The 26,866-nt window shown below is 41.2% G+C and overlaps 1 protein-coding gene across 1 annotated transcript in view; it reads right to left on the bottom strand.

The window, feature by feature from the left end:
* Positions 1 to 26,866, bottom strand: part of CFAP61 (cilia and flagella associated protein 61) — a 402,292-nt gene that overhangs the window by 99,708 nt on the left and 275,718 nt on the right. The window contains exons 18-19 of the mRNA XM_056121438.1: positions 23,013 to 23,181; positions 9,296 to 9,470 (exon numbers count right to left, since the gene is read on the bottom strand). Coding sequence (XP_055977413.1) covers positions 9,296 to 9,470; positions 23,013 to 23,181 — 344 coding nt within the window. The remainder of the gene's footprint in view (positions 1 to 9,295; positions 9,471 to 23,012; positions 23,182 to 26,866) is intronic.

Raw genomic sequence — 26,866 nt, 5'->3', positions numbered from 1 at the left:
CATCAAAAAGAATAAGAACAACCAGTGGTTGAGCAGATTAAGGGAGAAAGGGACTATCATTCACATTTGATGAGAATGCCAACTGGCCCAACGTTTTTGGAAAACAATATGAACATTCCTCAAATAACTAGAAATTGAACTACCATATTGCTGAGACCCATTTCCATGTTGCTGAGATCCAGAAATATCAATTCTGGAAATATACACGGTGGGGGGTGCAAAAACACATAGTAGAAATGACATCTGCGCTTTTATGTTCACAATAGCCAGAATTTGGAAACAACCCGAGTGCCTGAGAACAGACTAATGGTTAAAGAAACTATAGTACATATACAACAGTGGAATACTACACAGTTGTTAGAAAAAATAAAGTCATTATATTAGCTTGTAAATGGATGGACGTGGAAGGTATGATGCTGAGTGAAATGAGTCAGAAGAGAGACAGACATAGAATGACTGCACTCATTTGTGCGATATAAAATGACATAGTATGTGACTAATACCCAAGGACAGTAGAGAAAAAGGGCAGGAAGTTTGGTCCATGGTTGGGTACCTGCCTCAAATGCAGAGGGAGAGAGCAGCTAGAATAAAGAAGGTATTGCTTTGTCGATGGTTGGAGGGATCTCTCTGACTGGGAGATGTGTGCTAAAAGTGCATAAAGGACCAAACATGATGGTCTCTCTGAATCTGTATTGCAAACCATAATGCTCAAAAGGAGAGAGAGAGAAAGAGAGAGAGAGAGAGAGAGAGAGAGAGAGAGAGAGAGAGAGAAAAGAAGGGGTGGCAGTGGCGGGAGGGATACTGAGCACATTGGTGGTGGGAAATGTACACTGGTACACTGGTGGAGGCATGAGTGTTGGAACACTGTGCGACTGAAAACAGTGTATCTCACAGTGGTTCAATTAAAAAAATATTCGTATGCCCATAAATTGAGGAGAAAATACTTATTTATTTATTTATTTATTTATGCTTTTTGGGTCACACCCGGCGATGCTCGGGGGTTACTCCTTGCTTTGCACTCAGGAATTACTCCTGGTGGTGCTCAGAGGGCCATATGGGATTCTGGGAATCAAACCTGGTTTGGCTGCGTGCAAGGCAAATGCTCTACCCGCTGTGCTACCACTCTAGCCCACTCTTTTTATGTTTTAACAAGCTGAAATATGACCTTCTTTGATTTATCATGACCCAAGCCTGAACTATCCTCTTTTGCTCTAACATATAAAAAGGAAAGAATAATTAGATATAATATAACAAAGACTTTTGTTCTATGACTCATGCACTGGAATTTTAATGTCATGCTTTTCCTAAAAATATGCTTTTAATAAGGCGGTAAACTATTTAGCTAAAGATGAAAATCACTGATCCATTTTAGGCCATTAAGGCAGATTTCCTTTTTTATTTTCATGCTACTTTTCATTTTCATGGGAAATACAGAGGTAATAGCAGATGAATTTTGATTAGTTTCAATTAATGCCATAAACAGCTAAAAGGCACTAGGTTTCCGGGTTCTACCTAAACCACTTCCCACTCACAGTAAAATCTTTCACATTTATTTTGCAGCTAAAGAACCATTCGAGCAGTGACAATAGCCAGTCTTCACTGTATGGGAACAATTCCAATAGTTTAGTATAACTGATATCTATAAACACATCCAATTCTTGATGCCAGAAAACGTTCCTTTAGATTGACTAATTCCATCACAGAATGGCAGTTTCTTCCACAGAGGGAGGCATGCTAGAATAGTATAGGAAGGAGCTGACATGTTGGGGAAGGGATTATACTTTGGGGTCAGGGGAATATCTGTACTGTCAATGGAAGAAATTCAGACATCCCACGTCCTAGGGATTCTTCTTTCTCTTGTCCAGAATCTACCTGTTTTTCTAAATACTTTCTCTACTAATCCTCAGAAAACAAGCTCCTCCTTCTTGCTGGGATCCAGAAAAATTAGACCCATCTGAATTTTCTCAGGGTTTGGAATGTGATTCCAGATTGGATGTGGACCCAATCACCATAAAAGACGAAGGAATTATTTTACCAGACTTTTGAGAAGGTACCAGTCCTCAGCTATTTCCCACCATCTCTACACTAAAGTATGGAGAAAGGGAGGAAGTGTTCACTTAGGGAGAAAAAGGAAGCCATGATGAACAATGCCCTCATTCTTCCTGGTGTGATCACTGCTTATTAAGGGAAGGGCTGATGGCTAGAGGAAGTGTAATGGATGCAGGAAATGTTCTCATGATGTATCAGACTTTTTAGATTTTTAGCTTCCGATATCAACATCCCACAACTGACTGGAAAGTAAACTAGAAGTGGATTCATCAACAGGACCACTAAATACAGCAAAGATTATTGCTTCCAGTCTTCACCTGCATGCATGGCCAACAGGTCACTTCAGACAGGTCACTGAGGTCTCCCATGGTCAATTCTTACTAGAGCACCTCCCCTACAGTAGACAGGTGCTTCAGACAGAAGGTTCACTTTCTTTCTTTTTTTTATTATTAGTGAAACACCATGAGGTACAGTTGTAGATTTACAAATTTTTGTGCTTGGGTTTCATTTATACACTGATCAAATACCCACCCCTCCACCAGTGCCCATTTTCTGCCACCATGGATAATATCCCTCTCCCCCATTCCCCTATCCCACCCTGCCACTGTGGCAGGGCATTCCCCCCGTTCTCTCTCTCCTTTTGGGTGTCGTGGTCAGCAAAAGAGGCATTGAGTGGCAAACATGTTCAGTCCATAGTCTACTTTCAGCCTGCATCTCCTCTCCTGGGAGTATCCTCCAAACACCCTTTATTTGGTGCTCCCTTCTCTATCTGAACTGCGCTTTCCCCTAGAATACCCGGCTAGCCTCTAAACTATGGAGTAATCCTCCTGGTGTTGATCTCAGCTATTCTCGGGTATTAATCTCATATTTTATTATTTTATATCCCCCAGATGAATGTAATCTTTCTATGTCTATCCCTCACTTTCTGACTCATTTCGCTTAGCATGATACTTTCCATATTGTACCACTTGTATGTAAATTTCATGACTTCATCTTTTCTAAGAGCTACATAGTACTCCATTGTGTAGATGTACCAAAGTTTCTTTAACCAGTCATCTGTTCTTGGGCACTCAGGTTTCTTCCAGTTTCTGGCTATTGTAAAGAGTGCTGCAATGAACAAACAAGTGCAGATGTCACTTCGACTATACATTTTTGCCTCTTTGGGATATATTCCCAGGAGTGGTATTGCTGGGTCAAATGGGAGCTCAATTTCTAATTTTTTGAGAAACATCCATATTGTTTTCCAAAAGGGCTAAATCAGTCGGCATTCCCACCAGCAGTGGAGGAGTATTCCTTTCTTGCCACATCCGCGCCAGCATCAGTTGCTTTTGTTCTTTTGAATGTGGGCCAGCCTCTGAGGTGTGAGATGGTATCTCATTGTGGTTTTGATCTGCATCTCCCTGATGATTAATGATGTAGAGCATTTTCTCATGTGCTTTTTTGCCATTCGGATTTCTTCTTTGAGAAAGTTTCTGTTCATTTCATTGCCCCATTTTTTGATGGGGTTGGACGTTTTCTTCTTGTGGAGTTCAACCAGTATTTTGTATATCCTTGATATCAACCTCTTGTCAGATGTGTATTCGGCGAATATTCTTTCCCATTCTGTAGACTGTCTTTGTATTTTGGTCACTGTTTCTTTGGAGGTGCAGAAGCTTCTTAGTTTAAGATAGTCCCATTTATCTATCTCTGTTTTCACTTGCTCGGCCAGTGGCGTGGCGTCTTTGAAAATACCATTAGCCTCAATGTCATAGAGGGTTCTGCCAACTTTGTCTTCAATGTACCTTATGGTTTTTGGTCTGATGTTGAGGTCTTTAATCCATTTTGATCTTACTTTTGTACATGGTGTTAGGCAGAGTTCTGAGCCCATTTTTTTGCATGTAGCCATCCAGTGATGCCAGCACAATTTGTTAAAGAGGCTTTCCTTACTCCACTTCACATTTCTTGCACCTTTATCAAAGATTAGATGATCATATGATTGCGGGGAGATGTCGGTGTATTCAACCCTGTTCCATTGGTCTGCAGTTCTGCCTTTGTTCCAGTACCATGCTGTTTTGATTATTACTGCTTTGTAGTAAAGTTTGATGTTAGGGAGGTTGATTCCTCCCATTTTCTTTTTCCCAAGAATTGCTTTAGCTATTCGTGGGGGCTTATTGTTCCATATAAATTTCAGGAGTGTTTGCTCCATTTCTTTGAAGAATGTCATGGGTATCCTTATAGGGATTGCATTTAATTTATACAATGCTTTCGGTAGTATTGCCATTTTGACAATGTTAAGTCTCCCGACCCATGAGCAGGGGATATCTTTTCATTTCCTCATGACCTCTTTTATTTCCTGAAGTAGCGTTTTGTAGTTTTCTTTGTACAGGTCCTTTACTTCCTTAGTTAAGGTGATTCCAAGGTACTTGATTTTCTGGTGCACAATTGTGAACGGGATTGTTTTTTTCATGTAGCTTTCCTCTCTCTCACTGTTTGCGTATAGGAAAGCCATGGACTTTTGGGTATTGATTTTATAGCCTGCAACTTTACCATACAAGTCTATTGTTTCTAGGAGTTTTTTGTGGAGGTTATTGGGTTCTCTAAGTATAGTAACATATCATCTGCGAATAGTGAGAGCTTGATTTCTTCCTTTCCTACCTGAATGCCCTTAATATCTTTTTCTTGCCTAATCGCTATTGCAAGTACTTCCAGTACTATATTGAACAGAAGTGGAGAGAGTGGGCATCCTTGTCTCGTCCCTGATCTTAGAGGGAAGGCTCTCAGTTTTTCCCCATTGAGGATGATGCTTGCTGTAGGCTTGTGGTAGATGGCTTTAACTATGTTGATTACATTCCCCTCTATACCCATTTTGGCTAGGGTTTTCATCATAAAGGGGTGCTGGATCTTATCAAATGCTTTCTCTGCATCTATTGATATGATCATATGTTTTTTACCTTACCTTTTGTTGATATGATGGATTATGTTGATTGATTTCCGGATGTAGAAGATTCACTTTCCACCCTCGTGTTCTGCTCCTGCTTCCCCCCTCCCTTCATTAGTTTTCCAGTCCCTCAAAAGTAACTGATTAAACCTGGACTTAGCTGACTCACAGGTCCTCCACTATCTGCTTCACCTTCATCTACCACTGCTAACCACTGTCAAGTCTGTGCCTCTTCCAAGCTCTCTGCTATTTGTCAGCCCTTAATTTTTCTTCTATTTGGGGACCATGTATGGCTGTGCTTAGGGCTTACTCCTGGCTCTGTGCTCAGGGGTTCCTTTTAGTAGTGCTCATAAACACCCCATGATGACAATGACTTGAAGTTGAAATACTTCATTGTAACTGTATAGGGCATATGTGGTGCCAGTGATTAAACTGGAGTCAGCCACAAGCAAAGAAAGCACCTTCATCCCAGTACCATATCTATGGCACTTAATCTGCCCTTCTTTCAGGCTGAGTTCAAATCCTCCTTTCTTTGCTTTTACAACTTCTAGAATTATCAGTAAAGCCAAATGCCTCTCCATAACTAGTCTGCCGCGTAGAGTACTCCTAACTCTCATCTTTTGTGTAAAGGCAGTGTTTGAGGCCTAGTATGTCCTAGTATTGTCACTGGGCCATACTATTTGGGGTTCTTTTCAGTGAGTGGCAACAAGTCTATGACATGGTCTAGTGGTAGTAATAGCAACAAACTCCTATTATGTCTGAGACCCTTTTCTGAGTTAGACATACAATGTTTATCTCATTTAAAGCTAACCACAACTCATGGGAGGAAAATATTGGAATAACATAAAATTCAAGTCTCAATAATATTCCAATTATTAAATAGTTCCAAGGAGAAAGTGATTCCTTAAGTTTAAAATGAACTTTTTGTTTTCCATCTCTTCTTACATTTGTAAAGGATCATTACCCAGATCTGAGTTAACCTGGCTGCCAGAGTCCAGGATCTGGTTCTAGAACTTAGAACTTAGAGTGGAGGACCTCAAAGTCTAGTACCTACCTGGTACCTACCTACCTAGGCATGTTCTGGAAGATTGGTTCCTTCCCAGGTCTTACCCCTGAGCATGAAAGCTACCTTTAAGACAAGAAACTAATTTTTGCATCACTCTTATTTTGACTATTTGGTGGACAAAAGCAGAGGGTATATTATGTAGTGGATGGTGAAAGATATCCTTAACTCTTGCAGGAACATACATTTTTTAAAAAGAACATTTTTCTTTAAATGGGCACAAGAATATTGGCATCTTGGACAACTATTCAAGTTAACAGAGTGGTTAACTTGAGTATTATTCTTTTTCTGGTTGAGAATCAAGCAAGGAGACCATAATGTTTCTTGCTTTGGAATTAATTTTCTGCCATAAACATTCAACGTTAAAACTTAATTATTCTCAAATATTCTTTTCTTGTCTTAATCAAAATTTCCTACTATAACACTCCATGCTGCCAATGACTCAAAGTTATTGAAATACTGCATCATAACTGGATTGGGCACAATCCTAAGGTATACTGTGTATTTTGTACAGAACCACTGACTTTTGGACCTTGAGATTTTTTTTTTTCTCTTTTGGGATCATACGCGGCAATGCACAGGCGTTACTCCTGGTTCATGCACTCGGGAATTACTCCTGGTCGTGCTCTGAGGGTGGGGCTGGAGCGATAGCATAGTGGTAGAGCCTTTGCCTTGCACGAGGCAGACCTGACCCACCCGGGTTCAATTCTTCCACACCTCTTAGAGAGCCCGGCAAGCTACCAACAGTATTTCGCCCACACGGCAAAGTCTGGCAAGCTACTTGTGACATATTTGATATGCCAAGCACAGTAATAATAAGTCTCACAATGGAGACGTTACTGCGCCCGCTCTAGCAAATCAATGAACAACGGGAGGACAGGGACAGGTGCTCAGGGGACCATATGGGATGCTGGGAATCGAACACAAGTCGGCCACTTGCCAGGCAAATGCTCTACCCACTGTGTTATTGCTCCAACCTCAACTTTGAGATTTTAAGCAGCATTTTGAGATCTGGAATTGATGAGATAACGATATGCCACAAATTGTGTGATGAAACCAAGATTGTACAAACTCTGCTCACATGTTTTTGTTTGTTTTGGTTTTATTTTAGGACCACTTCTGGGGATACGCAGAGGCTCTTCCCAGATCAGTGCTCAGGAGTTGCTCTAGGAGAGCTGGGGGAGACTGAGCATTGCCAGCATAAAACCTGGGCCTTCCACATGCAAAGTATTTGCTTAGCTCTTTGAGGTACCTCTGATATTAACTTACATGTTTCCTTAGTTTAACTGGGACACAGCCATGCCCATTATTTTGTTTGTTATCTTAACTGCATTATTATTATAGTGCCAGAACTGAGTTGTTGGGGCAGAAAACACATGAGCTGCAGAGTTTAAAACAGTGCAACCAAGGTCCGTGAACTCATGTCTTCCTACAGAAACTTCCTGCTGGTTCAAGAAAGAGTTGTTGCTACCTATCCCAGGGGTCATGGGCCACACCAAGGAGCGGAGCAGGACTGTCCCACACAGGTTGTGCAAGCGGCGATGTGTACACACAGACATGGTTTTTGCTATTTCCATCAGAGTAAAAAAGGTGAAAATTACTGATCTAAAATATTTACTGTTTGAAACCTTTACAGTAAAATTTTGCTGCCCCCAGATTAAAGAATCCCCCAGGTCTAAGAAACTCATGGGGCAGTGCTTAAAGAACAACAAAAATACTTCTATAACTAAACACAGAGAGACAAAACTGAAAAGAATTCTAAGTTCCTATAGAAATGTGAAAATATTTTGGACAAGTTTCATACTTGTTTCCCAGGTGTTTATTTCCACAGATACCTCCTTTCCCCAAAGTTCCAGGTATAGATGATTTTATGTGCAACTTCTTTCAGGTTGCACAAAATATTTCAGACTGTAGAAAGTATGAAAGCTTAACAAAAATATTTTGCGAGAATAAACCTTAATTTAAAAAAACACTTGACAAGTAAAACATAATGTAGCTGGTCAATTTCAGTAGCTTTATTTTGAATTTAGATTCTTAAAGATTATAAAATCTTTTTTGTTTTTTGTTTTGTTTTGGGCAGAGGCAGGGGAGAGGGCTACACCTGGTGGTACTCAGGGCTTACTCTTGGCTCTGTACTCAGATTCACTCTTGATAGTACTTGAAGGACCATACATAGTGTTGGAGATCAAACCAGGATCAATCATGTGAGAGGCAAATGCTTTACTATGTCTTTGCCCCCCCAATCTATAAAATATTGGAAAACTTAATTCCAGAAGCACACTGAATGACATTTGATAAACATTTTTAACTTTAATGCAGAAAATCTAAAGGCTTTGCAAAAAAAAAAAATCTAGCTAATACCTAAATATTCCACAAAAAATCCAGAAATTATGTTTAGTTTTAACATAGTCATTATATTAACTAGTAGGATTAAACTTTGTAAGTTGAACAAAAATATTGAGTAAATTAATATACTTATTTTTATATTCTTATCCACTCTAGGCACTCAGTGATGTTTATACCTCTAAAGAGAAGTGAAAATCTGGGTGGGAATCCCACTTGCCTGGTGACTGATATAATGCTACCAAATCACATATCCTCCTAGGGTCATGCAAAATCACATTCAAAGTGTGACTTCTGGTTTCAACTAAACCCTGTTATGGCTGTTTTATTAGTCAATTTTGTTTTTAATGTGAGAAATAGAGAGGTAGAGGCGTGAGAAAACACTTTTGAATGGCAGAAGCATTTGTACAAATGTTTTACTGTCTCATTAGACTCAAATAGTGGCATGCATCTCAAATATGTGTGTTTGTGGGGAGGACCATGCAGGCAATAACGAGAGAAAATACTGAAGGAAAGAATAGCGCCCTTTCCATACAGACCTTTCCCTTTCTTCCTAGGTCTTTTAAGCTTCACAAAAGGAGACATATTTTCCATATAATTGCTAAACATGTTTGCTTATTAAATTATTCTTTAATTAGTTAATGATTTTAGCCATGCTTTGCTCTTCGGATATTCATTTTGTATAATAAAATAATTATAGATAATTAAACTATCTGAAGCCTTTTTCTTCCCTCAGCAAACATGCTGGGTATCCAAAAATGACAACAAGTTGTAAATTAATCTGGAAAACAAAGCATGACAGATGAATGATTTGGTTGGAATTAATTAGGCACTAATTATATACTGGAACTAGATGAGGAATGAGAATCATTATAAAAATAAAATGCTATTCTGAAAAGATGCGCAGCTACCAACATCCTTACCTTCTGGGATGATGGAATTGCTCCTTATCCAAGTCAATGCCTCAAAGCAATCTTCTTCATCGTTGAGAAGGAAATGATTGCGAGGAACTATACCAGTGTATCGCTGCTTACTGTTGTTTGCAACCTCCCTATTTGTTGGGAGCAAATTAATATCCACCCCCGAAGGGCAAGGGACCTGAGTAAGTTACAAAGAAATGCTTATGTCAGTGATGAAGCATTGACTTGCTAATAACTGGATCGGTGCATTACATTAATATGATATAACAATGTCAAGAGTGGGTCTTTTTCTGTCCCCAGATATAAAATTTTTTTAAATTGAAATAAAAACCAAAAACCCAAACCAGTGAAATGGCCACATAAAACTAATTCTCAGGAGCTGTTTCTAATTCTAATGCTGGATAACAACTTATTTCAAAACTCAGTGATGCAAAACAACTATTTATCAGGGTCACAGCTTCTGTGAGACAGGGCAGAGTGGGGGCAGTTTATCTCTGTTCCTCAATGTTAGAGGCTCCGCTGGCAAGATCTGAAGGTTAGAAATGACCCGATAACAAGGGGCAGCGATTATCCGGAGATGAACAATATCAAGCCTCTTTATTTTCCCAAGAAAATATGCTGGATATTAAAAAATGACAATGAATTGCCACTACAGGCCTAGCAGTAGATGATGGGATCTCAGGTGCACTGGTCAGAAATCTCACAGGTGACTTCTTCATGCATGTTAGCCTTCTTCTCAGCGTGCAGTCTGAGTTCCTAGGCTACAGCATGTCTTGAGAGAACCAGCACAGAGAGCTCTGTGTTCTTTCCAAAAATAGTCTTGAAAGTCAAGCAGTGTATTTTCTACTCCATTTTATTCATGGAAGTATCCGAGACATCTGCTTAGGGTCAAGGGCGGGGGAACCCTGCAATCTACATCTTCCTACAGCAGTGGCAAGCCTAGGGGTGAACATAAGGCACTGTATGTAATGTGTCTATTTTTGGCACAAAGGAAAAAATATGTGTAGATGCAATTATCTTGATAATTAAGTGAATATCAGTTATATTGATATTCAAATGTCTAGGAAGAAAATAAAATAAGTGGAATATTATTCACTCATGAAACTATAGGATTATTCTTCACTTCATTAAAGAAGTTTTCTCTTTGTCTATCTCTCTCTTGCTTCCTCCCGCCAGAGCCTTCTTATTTTCCATGTGTTCTCTCACTTTTGACAGATACTTTCTTCTATTCTAGGGTAAGCAACAGTGCAAATATAGTGAAGGACAATGGCTGCCATGTGTGTTCTTGGTGTCAAGGAACTCATGGCGAACTGGAGGGAGTCTGTGCCCTGACTGGTATATTTAGCCATAACCCAGCTCCGGCAGAGGAACCCAGGCATGCGGGTCCCCGGGGCTGAGATCTCCAAGCCTGCTCAGATTGGGACTGGGCCTCCTCCATCCAGATTCCCCCCAACTTCCAGTAGATAGGCGTCACCCCCACCAACTGCCCCCGGCGCCAGGTAATTCCCATCGACGTTCAAGATCCAGAGACTATAAAACCCAGTTCCCAGAAGCACATGACTGCATTTGTGGCCACGTGACATCTTATTATCTAGTTTTTACTCTGGAGAACCCGGCAGGCTACCAAAGTATCCTTCCCGCTTGGCAGAGTCTGGCAAACTACCTGTGGCGTACTCAATATGCCAAAAACCAGTAACAATGATGGGTCTCATTCTTCTGACTCTGAAAGAGCCTTGAATATGGCACTTTCTAAAATCTCAGGGCTAGAACAAAGGAGACGTTACTGGTGCCTCCTCCAGGAAATCGATGAGCAACAGGATAATCATGATCATGATCGTGAACCCAGCTCCATTTAGCTGCTGCCAGAACAGAACATGGTTCGGTGTGGTAAAGTTTTCTTTCTCAAGAAATGCCAGACACTAATGGTTTATGTGGCTCAATTTTTATTTTTTTAATATTTTTTTCTAATTAAACTCAATTAGTGAAAGTCAAGTAAAACAACACAGTAACACAGTTTGCCCACCAGACCACCCCTTTGCTATTATTTTTGACTGATAGGGGAGATTATACGGATGAGGTAGAGGACAGTGCTGGCAAAGAGATTCAGACAAGTCGAGTCCTCTTTTAGAAGCCCTGCACCAACTGTGTCGCACACTTGTGGTGTGAGGTCTAAGGCCTTGTCTAAGGTAAGTAGTTCACTTGTAACCGAGACAAATAATGGGTGCAAAAATGTTATTTCTCACTTCATAGATTCAGATAATTCTTCTTATACAGGATAGAGTTGAATATTGACTGGCGCTTAAATATGACTTTGCTAAACTGCAATTACATTAAAAGTATTTTGGTTATGTCCTTCATCCATAAAACTTATAAAGCTTTGCTATCCTACTATGAAATATTAAATTTCATATGGGTTAAATGATTTTTTCAAGAAATTTATTTTTAAAAGCTACATGTCTTTTCCCCATGAAGAGGCTGAAGTGAAATTATATTTAGCAAAATGGAACAAACTGAAAAGAACTGCTCATTAATGCAACTAAAGTGGTGATAGCAAAATTTTTATATAAGCTACATAACTTATTTGGCAATACTATACCAACACTTCAGTGTTATTATATTCATAGTTATTATAAAGCTATGTAGTTGGAATTTGGTGAATGATTGACAGGGTACAATGTTGAATACTGTGATTTAGAGGTTTGAACTATCAAAGTGAAACAGCTATGAGAATTTCAATACAAAAGAAAAAAATTATACAATTTTAAGTCATGCTTTAATGAATCAGAAAAAAGACCTGGGCTAAAATAGCAGGCCTAAAGAACAAATTGAAAGCTGTTCAATTAAAAAATACTTTAATGAGTTATTTCAAATTCTGGGTGTTTAGACCCACTATCAAAACATCTGGCTGTTGAAGATCCACTATATAAAACATTTGGATTAAAAATAGATAGGGAATTTCATGGGAAGGGGGGCGTTTTGGTCCGCCCTTCACGCCCTACCAAGGTCACCAGTTGCCCCCCACGAGCGGCTCTCCAGCACGGCCACGACTCCAGAGCACAGAAACCGATTTCTTAATTATCTGACTTTCAGTAGAAATACTTCCAGGGTTAATAAGTAAAATAGCAGAAATCCCAAACCAACATTTAATTCTTGAACCCAGCTGTAGAAAGCAAATCACTTCACAATGCTTTTTCAGCATGTCTGATTTTGGGGGGGGGGGTAAACTCTAAATAATAGTGGTGAATCTTTTATTGAAACAATGAATCTAATCAAAGCAGATAGAGTGCTAACTAGAATTCATCTGCCTCACAGGGACTGGGAGGGGTGGGGGTGGGGTTTTATTGGGGTTCTTCATGGTAAAAAATAAGTATTGGTAAAGGGAAATGAGTTTGATATTTGCATGACTGAGACCTAAAACTGAAAGCTTTGTAACTTTTCCCACAGTGATTCAATAAATAAATAAATTTAAAAAATAAATAAAGCTAAATAGAAAAAAATAGATAGGGAATAAAGATTAAGTTCTCAAATTAAAAATTAGTTTATTGCAATCCTGAAAGGTAATAGCATTCTGATCATTCATAAAATTCTCTCTTTTTATTGAATCACTGTGAGATACACAGTTACAAAGTTGTTTGTGATTGGGTTTCAGACATATAATATTCCAACACTTCCCTTCATCAGTGTACATTTCCCACCACCAATGTTCTGATGCCCCACCCCACCCCCAGTCTCTATGGCAGGCACTTTTCTTCTCTCTTTCTCTCTCTCTCTCTCTCTCTCTCTCTCTCTCTCTCTCTCTCTTTCTCTCTCTCTCTCGTTCCTTTTGGGCAGTATGGTTTGCAATACAGATACTGAAAGGTTATCATTCATATTCCTTTACTTATTTTCAGTACTCAGCTGTTTTTTAAAATTTATATACCTAATATTTTTATTTTATTGTTTAATTTCTTTTTGATGAATCACCATGAGGTACAGTTACAGACTTACAAACTTTCATGCTTAAGTTTCAGTCATACAATGATCGAGTATCCATCTCACCACCAGTGCCCATTCTCCACCAACAATACTCTCAGTATCTCTCCCCCCAGCCCCCCCCCCCCCCGTGGAAGGCGCATTCCCTTTTACTCTCTCCTTTTGTCGGTGCTCTGTTCTTGTCTAGAATTGTCCATTTCCAACTGTTATTGGGTAGATACTTTTTGAAGTCATCAACTGAATACCCAAAAAACACTAGTGAGAGAAAAGAAGGGAGGCAGCAAGAAGAGAGAGGAGGAAGACAAAAAAATGAGGGAGAAAGGATAGATAAGCAGTGAGGAATGACTCATGGCCTGGTCAGACCACCTGAGTTCAAATCCCAGTCTGCCACATTAATTTTTAGCTGATATTTGACCTCAGCATCATCCCTCCATTGCCTCATCTATAAAATTGGGATGCAAGAAATTAATCATTTAGTAGACTCAGTCTCTGTCATGTGTTCCTACCATCTTGAGGGGCCCCATAGTGGCAGACTCACTGACCCCTGAGACTGGGAGATCTCAGCCTTTTTTTTATCTTGGAATTGTCTCACCATCATTTTTATCTGTCCTAAATCTGCCTTCTGGAGTCATGATGTAGAACTGAAGCACTGTCCTCCCCTTGTTCATCAATTTGCTCGAGCAGGCGCCAGTAACATCTCCATTGTGAGACTTGTTGTTACTGTTTTTGGCATATTGAATATGCCATGCGGAGCCTGCCATGTTCCGCTGTGTGGACAGAAAACTCTCGGTAGCTTGCTGGGCTCTCTGAGAGAGTCGGAGGAATCGGACCCGGGTTGGCTGCATAAAAGGCAAATGCCCTACCACTGTGCTATTGCTCCAGCCCCATCTAATTTATTTTTCACATGAAAACCTTCAAATATCTGAGGATATTCCACTGAGTCTTTGCATCTCTGGATTAATATATGGGATGGTTCAGAGCTTTGGGAGAATTTCAGTTTGTTCTTTCTCTAAGTTTTAGATATGATTTCAAGAAACAAATATACTTCTTTTTTGTGATATATTCTTTGACATAATCACATGTAACATGTAATGGTCTCATAACTCAGTATCATCAGTACAAATTTTACCCATTGTCAGAATAAATGATATTTTTCTCCAATTAATTGTTTTGTTGGAATCTGATATTGCTGCTATGTTATCATAGCTGTTTGAATTTGACTGACATGTTTTGCTTTTAACCTATTTTTATCCTATTACTTCTTTTCTTTTTTAATGTTGAGGATTGTTTTGCTTTGGCATTTCTCTTACATTTTGAAGTTATTGTAATATTGTAATATTTGTCCTTGTACTATGGAGGAGCAATTTAAAATCATGTCACTCCCTGTTTTTTTTCATTTTCCACACTTCTTTGTATCTGTATTATATATTTTTCTTGTGTTTTTACATTTTATACTTTCACTATTAAGCATTGTAGCTGCTTCCTTTGATTTCTGCCCTTTACATGAATAATGTTTTCTTACTTCCATTTTATATCCCCAATGTTTGGAAGGTAAATTTATGCTGTTCAAAAGCATACTTTATCTTTTTTCCCCCATTTTTTATAATTTTATTTATTGAATCACCATGAGAGCAATTACAAAGCTTTTGGGTTTCGGTCATACAATGAAACACCCATACCTTCACCAGTGCCCATTCTCCACCCCCCAAAAAGCTCAGTATACCCCCACCCCACATCTGTCCACTACCTGTGGGGCAGATGATTTCCAAATTACTCTCTCTTTCTACTTTGATTACATTCAATATCTTGACACCACACACACATTATTATTTGGGATTTTACCTCATCACTCAGATCTGCCAAAAAGGCAACAGTAGACAATTTGTTTTCTGTTGCTGGTTATGAATAACATATGATGTTGTGTGGCTGCAGTAGTAGCCACGCGATTTTGAAATTCCAAAATTTTAACAATTATATCTGGAGGGATTTCTTACCAAAACCTGCTAGGTGCTGAGATTTGTTCCTGAGTCTCTGGGATCATGGCCATTAAACAGCTTAATCAGGAGCCAGAGAGGCTGTTCGTGGGGTTTCGTTGGGATGGGGAAGAAAGGGCCGGCTCCACCCCCATCCCATGAGGCCTCATGTGTTTTGTCACTGTGGGCCCAAACCTGACAGTCCAGTGGCCTCTGGAGGATGGTGGCTGCCGATCCTCCAGGGGAAACAGCCCAAGGCACGAAATCTATTCCCACCTGGGTGTCCCGACACCTGTAACCTACTGCAGGGACCAGATGCATTTCTGCCAAAAGCCGCTGGTTCTGAGATTTGTTTCTGAGTCTCTGGGATGATGGCCATTAAGCGGCTTGATCAGGAGCCAGAGAGGCCTTTTCTGGGTGGTGACTTGGGGTCTCATTGGTTTGGGGAGGAAAGGGCCGGTTCCACCCCCATCCCGTGAGGCCCCAAGTGTCTCATCACTGCAGGCCTAAATCTGACTGTCCAGTGGTCTCTAGAGGATGGCAGCCACCAGGCCGCTAGGGGGAACGGCCAAGTCACGAAACATGTTCCCACCTGGGGTGTCCTGGCACTCGTAACCTACTGCAGGGACCGGACACATTTCTGCCAAAAACCATTGGGTTTCGAGATTTGTTTCTGAGTCTCTGGGATCATGGCCATTAAGCAGTTCGATCAGGAACCAGAGAGGACATGCTTCCAATTATATAGCTGAGCAGGAGGTTGTTTGTGGGTGTGGCTCCCACATACCTAACTTTTGGCCATTTACTTTCTTGGTAAACTTTGCCCCAAGTTTTTGGGATCTGACCAAAGGCACAGCAGCAATTTTGGTGTATCTGGAAATCTGATGACACCATGAGGTTGCTGATGCACTAGACTCACAGGCAGATTGACCTGCTGGCGGCACCATACCTCCTTATCTTTAAAGCCTTCAAAAGTAGGGGGCAAAACTGAAACATTATCTTTAGGTGGTGCTTGCCTCTTACCCATCACTGTATTGTGACATCCCAAATGTTCTTTCCTGTTTCAGTTACTCAGAGTACACCTGAGAGAATATGGAAGACCACTTTTCTGAGGCATTGCTCATAAAAAATGACTTTTTTCTGTTGAAAAAGAATTAGTGAGTCTATTAGTGACTTTCCCCTGTAAGCCTCAAATTCTATGTAGCTAGTTTCATTTTCTTGTGTTATTTAATGCTAGCCAGGTAATTTGGTGGTGGGTATGCGGGGAATTGGTTAATCATCTTTTTCTTTAAAATTTTTTTAATTGAATCACCATGAGATACAATTACAAAGCTTCCATGATTTAGTTTATGTCATAAAATGATTCAACACCCATCCCTCCACCAGTGCACATTCTCCACCACCAATGTCCCCCAAATCCCCCCCCATCTCAACCCTCCCCCCTGCCTCTATGGAAGACAATTCCCCCATACTCTCTACTTTTGGACATTATGTTTTGCAAGACAGATACTGAAAGGCTATCACATTTGGTCCTTTATCTACCTTCAGCACATATCTCCCATCCCGAACCATCCCTCCAACCATCCTTGACTTAGCGATCCTTTCTCTATTCCAGGTGCCTTCACCCTCAGCTCATGAGGCAGGCTTCGAAGTATGGAGCAACATTTCTGGCCCTTGTCTCTACTGTCCTTACATGTCAGTCGCCTATTATGTTATTTTATATTCCACAAATGAGTGCAGTCATTCTATGTCTGTCCCTCTCTTTCTGACTCATTTCACTTAGCATAATACTCTCTATGACCATCCACTTATAAGCAAATTTCATGACTTCATCTTTCCTAACAGCTGCATCATATTCCATTGTGTAGATGCACCAAAGTTCTTTAACCATCGTCTGTTCTTAGGCATTTGGGTTGTTTCCAGATTCTGGCTATTGTGAACAAAGCTGCAATGAACATACAGGTGCCTAATCTTATTTTTTTTCTTGAGTTTGTTCATCCCTCACCCCCTTATTTTCACAGAACCAAAATTTCGCCAGATGCAACTCACTGAAAATTTTTTTCTCTGACTTTGACTTTTCCTGGAGTATGGCTAACTGGACAGATAATAAAATTTTATTTATTTATTTATTTATTTTTTGATAATACAATTTTTAGTCTTACTTGAGGATATCTTTGTTGCCTCTCCATTTGTTTGGGTCTCTTTGGGAAAACCAATGCTACCTACGTTTCATCTATGACTACCAATATCTTCTCATCTCTTACATCAAATATATTCCTTTGCCCTCTTGGGGAGCTTTATACTTTGTATAAAGTATAAAGCTTTATTTGCAATATTGTACAGCAGAAGGTCTGTCTCTCATGAGGATTTAATTTCAATCCTTTTACTTTTCTTATCTCTTCTTATCGACAACTGTGGCTTCGTAGTTTCTGCTCTTTGGAAGGCTTCATTTCCCATTTCAGAGGCAGAATGATCAGAGTGTACTGATGATGATAAATTCTTTCATGCAGAGCGTATCCATGTGTGTGAGCATATGCAGGCATGTGCATGTGCACATACACATACAAACACACACAGACACACACAATATGTGATGTCTGAATTTTGGGATCCTGGCTAAAAAGTATGTCGTTTTTCTGAGTTTTCCATATATTTTTATCTTCTTATTACATGTTACATTTTGTTTCAATTTGCATTTTGCTATACAATAAACTGACACTATAATTTAGTGGCTTATATTGTATCATTTTATTACTTTTAACAGTGGGCAGGGCATTTGCCTTGCACACAGCCAACATGGCCAACCTGAGTTCAATTCCTCTGCCCCTCTCGGAGAGCCGGGCAAGCTACCAAGAGTATCTCACCCGCACGGCAATGCCTGGCAAGCTCCCCATGGAGTATTGGATATGCCAAACACAGTAACAACAAAGTCTCACAATGGAGACATTACTGGGCCCGCTCGAGAAAATTGATGAACAACGGGAGGACAGTGACAGTGATAATGACAGTGACTCTGTGGGTAAGAAATTTGAGTAAGTTTTGACTGAGTTATTCTTTTATTCCATGTTATCTATAAGAGCTCCCGGAAGAGAACAGCACAGAGTCTCCTGCCCCCGCGTCTGGCTGTCCTCTCCAGGGCCCCTGGTGGGGAGCGGGTTGAGTTTTCCTCCCCGCCCCGACCAGGGCTCCGGCAGCCGAAGACCTCCAGAACCAGCCACCACCATGCTGAGACCACTCTCCGCATACATGAAGGTACCGGCAGAGGAACAAAGCCACGCGGGTCCCAGGGCCGAGATCTCAAAGCCTACTCGGATCGGAGCTGAGCATCCTCCACCCAGATCCTCCAAATTCCAGTAGGTGGGGGTCACACCCACCAACTGGCCCCCTGGTGCCATGAAATCCCATCAACGGCCAAGACTCAGAGACTATAAAACCCAGCTCCCGGAAACGCGCAGCCGCAAATGCGGCCGGGCAACATCTTATTATCTCATTCCTACTTTGAACAAACTGTCAGGCTACCAAATGTAACCTGCCCACACGGCAGAGTCTGGCAAACTCCCCATGGCGTACCCAATATGCCAAATACCAGTAACAATGAAGGGTCTCATTCTCCTAACACTGAAAGAGCCTTGAATATGGCACTTTTCTAAAAAAATCTCAGGGCTAGGACAAAGGAGACATTACTGGGGCCTGCTCGAGGCAATCGACGAATAACAGGATGGTTGTGATTGTGATCTATAAAAGGTTACTTGGTAACATTTAGCTGCAAGATGTTTTTGAAGATCTAATAGTCAGTTCTACTCAGTTATTTGTAGCTTTTACAGAAATTCTTGGAAGGTTGAATTCAACTACAACCATCAACTTGATTGTCCCCCTGTGGCAACTCCAACACTATCATCAGAGGGGTGTCTGGACTTATTTCTTTCTGAAAGCTCAGACCAGGGGTAACTATTCCACAGATAAGGAGAGACTGCATGGTCTTGACACTGGACCTCAGAAGTCAAACCAAACAATTTTCTTTGGCAGTCAAAAACCCATAGAGATTCAACGCCCTGTTTGACAGCCACTTTTCTTTAAATCCATGTTCTTATCCCCCCACTTTAAGCATCCTGAAACAGCGGGAGATTTCTTTCTGCTAAGTGCTGTCAAATGACAGGAGGGAGTGCATTTCTCAGATCTATAATGAGGGAGACACACTGGTGTAAACAGCTTTCTTTTCTACCCATTTGTAGCAGGTTCTTGCTTGGGGCTGCACCATTCCAGATACCATACATTTATCTGCCCGGTCTCAAATGTAATCAACCTGTCTGGAGACCACATCATAAGTTCCCCATCACTAACAGCACCTCAGTTTCTTCCCTTGCAGGGCTCCTGTCCACACCTGTCGCTGGCTTCTAGATCTGTTCTCCCTTTGAAGAATTCCAACCTGCAGTAGCCTCATGGTCAAAGCCAGACTCACTGATTTTGCATTTAACAATTTTCAATCTTCCTTTTTTGTGTTATTCTTGTTGTTGTTGAGATGATCCAAATCCAGGACTGGGGTAGGTACTTCCTCAGTACTCTATGACTCTATGAGCAACTGAGAGCGGCCTCTTTGTAAACTGTCTTGGTGTTGTTACGAGAGTGCACTCACCATTTAAAATATTCAAAATCAATAAGACAGTTGGGGAAGGGAGTTAGAGTGCTATGAATGTGAAATAGATAAATCTTTCCAAAACGGAAAGGTCATAGATAATGCCAGAAGATAAAGATGAAGGGAAAACTGGGAAGCCACAGAGGTAACCACTGAAGAACTAACAACAGATACCTCAGTGTGGGTTCCTTGGAGAGATGGGAGACTAGCTCTCCTCACACAAAGCACAATTTAACACTTCACATTATATTTGCATTTTCTGATTTAAAAAATATTAATATACATTTGGATATCAAACATATTGCACGGGGGCCAGGGAGAAGGCTCACAGTGACTGGAGCACGTGTTCTACATTGGGCTCAACTCCCAGCACTTCATGGCAGGCACCCTGCCCCACCCAGTACACCAAGCTTTGAGCAGCACTCAAGCACCGTTGGATGCAGTCCCCAATTCACACTAGCCTGTTTCAGAATGAGGCATGCCCTCTAAAGCTCTGATGAGAGGATAAGGTCTATAGTTGTATTTTTTTTTTATTTGGGGAGGGGGTGTGGGCACACCTGGCATACTCAGGGCTTATTCTATGGCCAGGGATCACTCCTGGCAGAGTTTGGGGGACATCTGCAATAACAGGGATCAAATCAGATCTGGCAGTGTGCAAGGAAAGTGCCTACTTCCCTGTATTATCTTTCTGCCCCCTTCCTCCGTATTTGTATTTTATAATAGGTTTGGGTTTCAGTTTAATCTTCACCACTTAAAAATTAAAAGTCAAGAAATTGGGTTCAAACAATTTCAGAGTTGAGGAAGAAGTGGAAAAATAAGCTCTTCTGGAGACTCCGGCCACTCTGTACCTTTTGATTTTATGTCCTGGAAAAATTAAATTGGAACTCCCTTTGCCACTTCTTCATTTCATTTTCTTGTAGAAAGGGCAAGAGCTTAATGTGCCACAGACTAAAGCTGTGGTGGCAGCTGGACACACATGGGCAGACACCCGAGTCTCTAGACAGCTGGCTGGGTCCTCCAGTCACATTTTCCAAAGTTTGTGGGAACAAGCAGCAGCTGGAATTCAGCAGGGCAGGTGAGGCGGGGGTGGGGCACACGTACTGTACTCTCTTCTGGTTTCACAGTTGACTTTATTTTTGGGCTCTTTCTATTTTCTCTCCAATATTTCTTTTTTCTCTTAATAATTATTTTTTATTTTTTACGATTAAATTAAAAATATTAAGGCACCGTGATTTACAGAGTTATGTATAGCTCGGTTTCAGGTGTACAATGTTCCAAAACCAACTCCACCACCATTGTCAACTTTTCTCCCAAGTTCTCACCCACCCTCCCTGCTGCCTCCTCAACAGGTGTGTATTTTACAACTGGGTCTCATGCTTACAGTATTGCTGGCCCTGCAGTTTAGACAAAACATACCCCACACCTCTGCACCACTGACGTGCCGATGCCCTAGATCTTACACGTTCATGATCACGATCACGATGATCCTGTTGTCTGTCGATTGCCTCAAGCAGGCACCAGTAATGTCTCCTTCTTCCTAGCCCTGAGATTTTAAAAGAGCCATATTCAGTGCTCTTTCAGGGCTAGGAGAATGAGACCTAACATTGTTACTGGCATTTGGCATATTGAGTACGACATGGGAAGTTTGCCAGACTCTGCCGTCTTACACGTTACCCCTATTCATCTTTTCTTGCTCACCCCAACCTCACCCTATTGCTTTCTTTCAGTGTCCTCTTTTCTGTCGTCTCAAAGGTCAAGGGTAATCTGGGTATCCTCCCTGGGGTACTCTGCATTCCCTCCTTTCCTTAATTCACATTTTGAAAAAGAAAGGCTTCATTTTAGAATGGAGATATTTTTCAGTTTGTTTTTAATCCTTTAACCAGAACAAAGTACTGCTTACTCTTGGCAAATTGGTCTTCTTAAAAAAAAAGGAAGCCTAGATACCCCAAGTGTGGTCCTTGAACTAGCAGTAGCCTCACCGAAGGGCTTGCTGGCACTGTAGTACCTCAGCATCACCCTCGCCCACCATGAAGTTACAATCAGAATCTGGATTGTAAAATGGGAGGTACGTGTGTATGCACACTACGGTTTGGGGAGTGCTGCTCTGCTACAGATCGATCAGAGGTCTTGGGGAGGAGAAAGTTCAAGCCTGGGTTTCTGGACCTCACGTTAGGTCATCAGAAATATTCATGGTTGGGCGAGGCCGAGGCCTAGGGTACCCCAGAAGTGTCCCAGGGGAGGCCACTGTGAAGCCACGTGAAGAACATTAGATGAGGGATGTCTGCGGTTGCTCAGCTGTCTGGGCCTCCTGCTTGCTGCCTCCTCCCAGGTCATTGGGGTACAATTAGCATATGCACGCTACATGGGCAAATTCACAGCCATAAAACAGCCAGGGCTGAAAGTGGATTATTCCATACTCATCCGGAGAAAACTCCCCAGGGGGAAGCTTACCCAGTCCCTGGGAGAAAATATAATTCAAACACACAATCTTTGATTTACAAAGTCAATCTCTTTTCGTTTCAGAGATACCTTACTTTTATGGGCCACAGGAATGCTGATGTTTATTGCCAAAGAGGAATATTAAGATGGGTCACCTTTAATGTCAAAGCACTTTCACTATACCCCACCATGTTCTCATGAAACATGGCTTGAGAACGTAATCAAAATAAAAAGCAGGACCAGTGAGCAATCAACCAGTCACATTTTCTAGTTTTATAACCGAAAGACAAAATAAAGGGAGGGTTGACAGGAGGTTTGCAGGTTTGAAATACTTTTGCAGTTTTACATCAGTCTCTCATCACTGCCAAATGTTTGTCTCTTAAGGCATAAATCAGTTCCTCACAGACGCATGCTGAGTAGTGTCTGGATTCTGTTCTGGAAGCATTTGCCTTTTGGACAATAGCTTAAAGAATTACATGTCTCCAATTTGCTGCGACTTTTCTTTTCGAGCAGAATGTTTTTCTTGGAGTAGGTTTCCAAGAAAGGGTTCTGACACCATTCTGGTCACATGTGTGGTCTCGCAGGGCACACTTAGGAATAGCAAGTGACAGCTGTCAAGGGAAGGAGGCCTGCTCTCCACCCCCCGACTCAGTGCTCTAATTAACACAGTGACCATTCGTCACTGACACCCTGCACGTGGCCTCACCTGGTATTGCTGCCCAGTGCAGAGGATGAGGTGGTCGTACAGCACAATTTCATCTTTGGAAACCACCACATGCTTGGCTACTCGATCTATGGCAGTCATTCGACCAACTACCACATTCACCCAGGAACACAACAACATCAGTGAGTGATCTTTATCATTAAAACAGTGGCTGTGGAGAGAGGAGCTCCATCAGTGACATTTGAGCAGCTGACAGCGGGCATTAATTAGACATCTGGTGAGCTGGTTCAAGTCCCCTGGCAGGCCCAGTCTGTGCTCATGCTGGGAGTATATCAGGACCAAGGCGAGAGAGTTGGTGATTTTTTGTTATGAGACACTTAGTCACAAATTGACATCTTCCCATTAAAGCTAAATTGTTCCACCCTGCATAAGCCAGTCCACAAGGAGAGAGATAGAGACAGACAGAGAGACAGAGAGAAGATAGAGAATGTGATTGTGTGTGAGTGTTCCTATTGCAGGAGTTGTAATTTATTTGGTTTTAATTGAACTTTAGCAGTTTTATGGTCATATTGGCCACAGACTCCAAGGGTCTGAAGAAGAAAGAAACACTGCTAAGGATTTCTAAGTGTGAGGGTTAAGTAAGGTCCTCAAAATCAAGCACCAGTTAGTTTTCTAGCACTTTGCAGTAAATGACTCATTCCTGGAATTTGTGTATATGAGTGCATGCCAAAACATTGAAGTGTGTCACATTAGGGAATTATATTTTCAGTAGGTACAATCCCTGGAGATATTTAGGGTTTTCTCCTCGAGGCAAGGTGATTTATGGGACCAGAGGGTCTGAGGTTGGATGTGAAATCTAGACTCGGGTGGCATTATGATTTGGGGGTTTCTGTTTGTAATTTTGTGAGTCACACTCCCACTGTGCTCACAGCTTGCCTCTGGCTTTGTGTCCCGGGATAACCTCTGGTGTACTTGGGAGACAGAACCCAGGTTGGCTGTGCAAAAGGCAAGCACCTTATTCCACGTGCTGTGTTTTGGGCTACAGGCTTGTTTTCCCCCCTTCTCTGGATTCTATATGAGTTTAAAGATCCTACTGTAATGTGAGAAAGGTGGGTTTCCTGAGGCTTGGAGGCTAAAAGGTTTGTGAGAGTTATTTCCATAATGCTCAGAAAGATGTGACTTCATGTACAAGGCATTCTAAGGCCATGTTCCGAAGCCTGAAAGCGTGGGGTCGCAGGCTAGTGAGTATTTTGTTTTAAGCTAGGGTGCACCACACCATGGTCAGAGCTGCTCTTCTGACACTGAGGAGACTGGGTCTTTGGGATTCGGTCTGTCTCCTGATACTTCCGCTTTGTCACCCCTCGGGGGATGGTCCCCACTCCCACTAGCCTCAGCCTTTGTAAGGGTGCCTGTGAGAATAGATGCTACTTTGTCAAGCGGGATGCATATGTGACAGGAATTATTCTAAATAATATTAATGATACATAATCCTGTTTACTCTCCATGGCGGCAAACAGGATTCTGAAGTGGTAATGGAAGAACATTTTTTCCTTTTTGATCCACACAGGAGTCTGCTTTTACTGCACAAAAAGAATTCGAGTAATGGATGCACATTAGCCCCGTTACCAGGCCCTAGAGAGAAGGGAGCTCGGGGCTTTGTATTTATCCTCTAAACAACACTTAAAAACAAGAAAATTTCTTCTTAATAAGAAACGAAATCAGGGGCTGATCTAGCAAAGGGAAATGATAGCTAGTGAGATGAAATTCTCTTTTTTAAAAAGACCATTTGGGTAGCTTTACAGGAAAACAGAAAACGTCACCAGTTTTGTCCCTGCCTAAGAGATTCACAAAGGATTGTCTTATTTGTTATGCGGCTTCCTCGTAATAGAAGGGTACTGTCAAGGCCTCCAAAATGAGGAAAATTAAATACAGTTAGTGCACAGGGATTAGTCTTTGGAGGATTTGCTCAAAGGTGAAAGTGCTCAGGGGAAATTTGTGGAAGGCTAAGACAATGTTATTTTTAATGACAGTGGTGTTGATAATGTCAGAATGCATATTTCATAGTTGTGATTTGGAGCAGTGTCAGTGGGAGGTGCACTTGGGAACACCAGAGCCCGTTTTATTTTATTTACCCACCCTCGGGAGATATTGTTGAGTGGGGTTCTTGCTTTTACCATTTTACTACATTGAAAATATATTATTCAGTTTAAAATATTGTGGATATTCTGAGCAATATATTACAAAATATTCTGGACCTTCCTCAATTTATCTAAATAGTAGGTAAAATTTGTCACTGGAGACTATGAGTGATATCTTTTTGTAGTTATTTCCTAACAAAAATATCTCAAAATATAGGAATAGTTTGGATCAGAGTAATAGTACAGAGGGTATGGCACTTGCCTTGCACATGGCTGGCTAGAACTTGATCCTTTGCACCATACTTGCTCCAAGCTCTGCCAGGACTAATCCCTGAATGTAGAGCCAAGAGTAAGCCCTGAGAACTGTCAGGTGAGGCCCCAAAACACGTGAACAAAAATACTAGGAATGGAACTCTGATATGATCCTGTGATATCACTTTTGTGCATCTATTCTCAAAACATAAAAACATTGATTTGAAAATACATAGATGCACACCTATGTTCATTGTTGCACTTGGTACAATAGATGAGATAGAGAGTCACTGTCACTGTCCTCCCATTGTTCACTGATTTTGCTCGAGCGGGCCCAGTAACATTGTGAGACTTATTACTGTGTTTGGCATATCTAATACGTCACGGGGAGCTTGCCAGGCTTTGCCATGCAGGCGAGGTACTCTCAGTAGCTTGCCAGGCTCTCCGAGAGGGGCGGAGGAATTGAACCCGGGTCGGCCATATTGGCTGCATACAAGGCAAATGCCCTACCCGCTGTGCTATTGCTCCAGCAAACAACCCAAATTCCCAACTACAGATGACTGGATCAAGACATTGTGATATATATATATATATATATATATATATATATATATATATATATATCCAGTGAAACACAATGTGGTTCTAAGAAAGAACAAAATCATGCTATTCACCACATGGAGGGAACTAGCAGGCCTCATGCTGAGTGAGATAAGTCATAAGGAAAAGGGCAGATAGATAGTGATCTCTCTCAAATGTGGGACTTAGAGATACACAGCAAGACAGCAACAAAGGACCAACGGCAACACAGTGTGAGAACTGAGCTGGAGGGAAGGCTAAAATGGAAGGACACTGGGGTCTGCGGGGGGAAAGTGTGGACACTGGTGGTGGGCACGTGTCGGAGTGATGTACATGGGAACCATCATTAAAAGCATTATGAATCAAAACACCTCAATCAATTAAAAAATGTTTTTAAAAAGTATTTCTTGAGCAGAGCAGTAAGCCTGGTGAGGACTAACTCTAGGGGTCTGAGAAATACCTGTGCTGGGATTCTCTGGGAAAGAAGGTAGAGAAGAAGCATCAGCAAAACTTCCTATTTCTCAGGTGAGCTAGACCCAGACTTGGTCAGAATATGAAAGGGTGTCTTTATAGAACATTCTGGAGATAGGTTTAAAACAGGTAGGAAAACAGTAGAAAAGCAGGATGAGAAAATTTTCTAGAAGTGAACATATAAGAGGAGTGGCTTGCTTGCTCAGTCTTGCAGTGCTTGTAAACCTAGTGGACAAACGTCTTACCCTGAAGCTCCAGAAGCATAATTAGAAGTCAACTTCAGGGAAGCAAAGGTAAACAAGATATAAGCTGTTCTAAACGAAGACAGAATTGGAAATAACTTCAGCAGTTTCTGTATTTGGTCTATTGTGATACTCTTAGAAGGAGAATTATAATTAACTTTCAGTTATTCAGAGCTGATCATCCAGTTATTGAACTTCTTTTGCTTCTTTTTTT

This window comes from Sorex fumeus, unplaced genomic scaffold (genome assembly GCF_029834395.1).
Source record: "Sorex fumeus unplaced genomic scaffold, SorFum_2.1 ptg000044l, whole genome shotgun sequence".
Classification (NCBI taxonomy): Eukaryota; Metazoa; Chordata; class Mammalia; order Eulipotyphla; family Soricidae; genus Sorex; species Sorex fumeus.
This window is presented reverse-complemented; position numbering and strand designations above follow the sequence as displayed.